Below are 4,663 nucleotides of genomic sequence, written 5' to 3'. Positions count from 1 at the left end.
TATCTGGGAGTCCTTTTGTGGTTTGTGATCTTGAAAACTACATAAATAACCTCTATTTTTGCAGCAAAAATGTACAAACATAAATTACAGACTTTATGAAACACATCACGTGTTTTTGTATTATTATTCGCTTATAGCGAACTCCGGATATAACGAACCAGTTTTTTAACCACTTTTCAAGTTCGTTATATACGGACTCAACTGTATATATAACCATAGATTAATGTTCAGTTTGTACGAATTTTTGGTACAATGAAAACACCCTATTCGTTCAATTAGGAATTAACTCTTGTCGAAGAGAGGGTGATGCACAATGTTTGCTTCCCAGTCAAACCAGGAAGTTTGTTAGAAAATTAAAAAATTCTTCAGCATCCAGCAGATTTTGCAACAAGGAAAACATCGGAATTAAGCATCTAATCGAAAAGTCGCGTAGAGTTTCTCAGAACTGGCGTGTGGGTGTAATCTATGACACCTTAAAATTACACAATCTGGCAATGCCGAATCCTAAATGCCCGTGACGTCAGCAGGAGTCCCACGCATCTCCATGTTCACAATGGAGAGCCCACGCGCTCAGGCCCGCGTGAATTGCGAATTCATGGAAATTCATGGAAACTGCTGCTCGCATTCTCGCCATGTAATTGCAGGATATCAATTTCAAAGTGCATGTGAACGGCTTGGAGAGCGTTTTTGTCAAGGGAACATGGCGAGAAACGTATGGAAACCGCGATGGAACGACTGAAAATGTTTTTCTGGTATAATTAAATTGGTTCTTCGCCCGATCGTCTTTGCAACATGTTCGAAAGCATTCGATTGATCGTAGTCTTTAGATTAAAGTTTGAAGACCTGGGAAAATACATTTTCAAACAATTGGGAACAGTATGAGAACAAGCAGGTTTAAAATAAAAATTTGATCGTTTGGGGCTCTTAAATCGGCACAACTTGGCGAACAACAAGTTCTCGAGCTGAAAGTTGTTTGGTTTTACTGGGAAGTTGTGCCGAACCTTTGGGGCACAGCTATTTACTCTACTTTATCTACTTGATAGCAAAAAAGCGGCTCAGAGGATTTTTTTCCGGCTCGGCTTTCAATGATGTGTTTTGGGGCAATATTGAAGATACTGAAGAACATTTGTGGTCGCTTTTCTTCGCAAATTTCACTTTTACCGTCCAACAAATCAACCATACAAAACAGGAACTAGGACTATTTACCTGGATATGCAGAAAAATATGCGTCCTAAAGTCTGCCAACTTACCTTTCCAGATCTTAGGGTGACTTTTCCGCCACATCTGGCACAACATCGGATCGTGCAGTAGTTGCAGATGTGCCCGATTCCATCGGCAAACTTCGTCTTCAGGCAAATGTGGCAAGTCGCTTCCAACTCCACGCCGGCCTTCTTCTGTTGCTCGTTTCTGGCCCGTATCTGTTGCTCCAGTGATTGTACTTCATCTGCCTTCTTTCTGCAACATCAGGAAAAACTCAACTAATGGGGTTTTCCAGAAAGTTTCACACAATGGCTGTAAAAATTGAGGTCTTAAGTTGTTTGGCAAAGCCCCATTTGAGTCCCAAATGTTGAAGTTTTGGCGCAGCCTTACTTGGATTTCAACCTGCCTAAATAAGGTTGTAAATAGGGCTCACGCCTGTCTTTATACCAAATTCAACTTCAACCTACTCTTTGAGTTCTAAAAAAAACTGCGCGATCAATTTCCGATCAAAGCACTTCATAGAGCGCAAACGGAGATGAAAGTAAAATTCACTTGATACGGAAAATATGCCGTGTGTTTCATTAGGAGAAGGTTTCTGAGTAATGAAATGCTTCACTAAAATAAATCGCTTTTGGATGATTTTCTAATCAATAATAATTTCTAATCAATAATCAATAATTGAACAAGTCGCCCTGTAGACAACGGTTGCTTTTTGAAGCCCATTTGTTGGCCATTTCGTAAAGTACAAATCAAAGGCTCTAACTCTAAAAAACACAAAGCGGAGTTTGAAGAGTTTTTTTTGGAACAATTGAAAGATTTACAACTTATAGGGTCGGTCAAAATCTGGCCTAATATACAGATTCTTCAAAAAATCCAGTTGTAGTTCCGTAAATTTTGTTCTTTTACATCGGAGTTTATTTATTTGTTTTGTCTTGTAAACTGTATTTTTTCTGTACATTTTCAATACTAAATTTATCGTCTTTGGAAAAATAGATCACACTTTCATGAAATTATCGCGAAAACTCGACTGATTCATACAAAGTTGGTTGGTGAAGAAAGGACGATAAACATGGCAAAATTTGCCTTTTTCCAGGCTCCACAAAATAGTGCAGGCAAACTGCATTTTTAATTTAAAAATGCAAAATTTTAAATGTGAAAAGCACAATTTAAATGCACTTTTAGCGTCATGACTTTGGTTGTCTATCCATAGTCGATGGAAAAAACTGCACAGAATATTACAGTCACTTAATAACAAAATTCTTCAATTTCTCCATTATTCTAAGCAAAATTGACACCGAAATCTACTTCAACCATTCAGTGGTCAAAAGAACCAATCTGCTATTGCAATACGCAATTTTTTGACAAATTTATAGTTTTTCCATTAAAACTAAATTTGCTAAGTTTTGATGTGTACAATTTCTCGAAAAGTCCCTGAGAAAGTGCTAAACTTTCCTGGCTCAAAGAACGGACTTTTTCGATATTATGATGCAATCGGGCTCAACTTTCTATCGCATTTGGGTTTTACACTACAAGTTTAGGAGCAGAGGGCTGCACACAACTGTATAGGAAAAAAGCACGGGTTTTAAAAAGTCCTTAAAAAATGCCTGGAAAAGTCGTATGTGCGAAAGTTTCCCGGTATATACAACTAAATTTTGTTAATTTAAAACAATTACATTTTGAGTTCAGGAACAGAGGCCTGTAGGTACTTAGCTGTCCCGGCAAAACCAATGGGTTTTAAAAATTTCTCAAAAATCCCTAAGAAAGGCGCTGGTATAAAACTGATATTTTTTATGTTTTTGTTTTTACAAAATTAGGGGCAGAGGGCTGCGCGCAACTCTCTTGGAAAAATTAACGAGTTTTAAAATTTTCTCAAGAAATCCCTCAAGAAGTTGTTAATGCGAAAGTTTCACGGTTTATAGCAGTAAATATTTTCTATAACTACGACTTTCTGTAACTTGTGGTGTTTACACTTCGCCTTCATAACAGAGGTCTATATGTAACTGTCCTGGCAAAACTGACGGGCATTAAAAACTTCTAAAAAAATCCCTGAGAAAGATGAACGAGCGAACCTCAGGGTGCAAAGACCTGAGTATTTCCTATAAAATGCAATAACGCACAACTTTGTACGGTTTGCTGTTTGTTTTTTTGCACTACGAATTTAGCAATAGAGGCCTGCATGTAACTGTCCAGGAAAAACTCACGGGATTTAATTTTTTTTTAAATCTCTGAGAAAGATAAACGTGCGAAACTTTCAGACAGCATACATTTGGGTTTGTTCTAGAAAACGCAATAAGAACTCACTTTCTATAGCGTTCCATTTTTACACTATGAATTTAAGAAGAGTGGCCTGCGTGTGCAAAATTTAAATTATTTTCAAATGATCTCTGAGGAAGGTGCTTTTGCCAATTTTTCAGAATTCATAAAACTGATTTTGTTCTATAAAATTCAAAAACGCGCCATTTATTATCGTATTTGAGTTTTACTCTGCGAATTTGTGAAAAGAGGTCTGTATGCAATTGTCCAGGCAAAACGGACGAGTTTTGAAATCTTCTCAAAAAATCTTAAAAAGGGGCACATGCAAACTTTCATAAAATTGTTCATAGAATTGCATTTTTTCTATAAAATCCAACAACGCGCAAATTTCAATAGAATTTGGTTTTAACTGCACGAATCTTGGAACAGAGGCCTTCATGTAACTGTTCTGGCAAAACTGACGGATTTTCAAATTTTCTGCAAAATTCCGTGACTAGGCTACACGTACGAAACCCTGAGGGTTTAAAGGACTGGATTTTATCTATACAATTCAGCAACGCGCAACTTTCAAAGGCGTTTTGTGTTTACAGCACGAATTTAGAAACAGAGGCCTGCATGGAACTGTGCCGGAAAGACTGATGGTGTTAGAAATTTCTCAAAATCTCCCTGAGAAAGGTGCATATATAAAGCTTTCAGAGTTCAGAGCCCTGCCTTTTTCCATAAAATTCAGCAAGACTCGACTTTCTATAGCTTTCGATTTTTGCTCTAAGTCATTCGGAACAGAGGTCTACATGTAACTGTCCAGGCAAAATCAACGGGTTTTAAAAATTCCTCAAATAATTCCTGAGGAAGGAGCATGTGTGAAACTTTCAGAATTCAGAGCACTGACCTTTTTCTATAAAACTCAACAGAACCTGACTTTCTATAGCGTTCGACTTTTACACAACGAAACTAGGAACAGAGGCCTACATGTCCGGGCAAAACGTTCAATTTTTGAAAATTTCTCGAAAAATTCCTAAGAAAGGTGCATAGAGAATATTTAGGAATTTATAGAGCATCTTTTTATCTATAAAATTCAACAAGACTCGACTGTTTATAGCTTTCGACTTCTGCACTAGGAAATTAGGAACAGACACCCACTTGTCCAAATAAAACGTTTAATTTTTGAAAATTTCTCATATAATTCCTGAGAAAGGTGCATGTGTGAAAC

At 37.2% G+C, this 4,663-nt stretch overlaps 1 protein-coding gene across 2 annotated transcripts in view; it reads right to left on the bottom strand.

Annotated features, from left to right (window-relative positions):
- Window positions 1–4,663, bottom strand: part of LOC109542418 (regulating synaptic membrane exocytosis protein 2) — a 41,075-nt gene that overhangs the window by 33,922 nt on the left and 2,490 nt on the right. For both annotated transcript variants that reach the window (XM_048662533.1, XM_048662534.1), the window contains exon 2: window positions 1,251–1,455. In XM_048662533.1, the coding sequence (XP_048518490.1) occupies window positions 1,251–1,455 (205 nt within the window). The remainder of the gene's footprint in view (window positions 1–1,250; window positions 1,456–4,663) is intronic.

The sequence above is a fragment of the Dendroctonus ponderosae genome, unplaced genomic scaffold, assembly GCF_020466585.1.
Source record: "Dendroctonus ponderosae isolate FM_Combo_2020 unplaced genomic scaffold, Dpon_F_20191213v2 Dpon_F_20191213_11, whole genome shotgun sequence".
In the NCBI taxonomy this organism is placed as follows: domain Eukaryota; kingdom Metazoa; phylum Arthropoda; class Insecta; order Coleoptera; family Curculionidae; genus Dendroctonus; species Dendroctonus ponderosae.
Note: the sequence above shows the minus strand (reverse complement) of the source record. Positions and strands in the feature narration are given on the sequence as shown.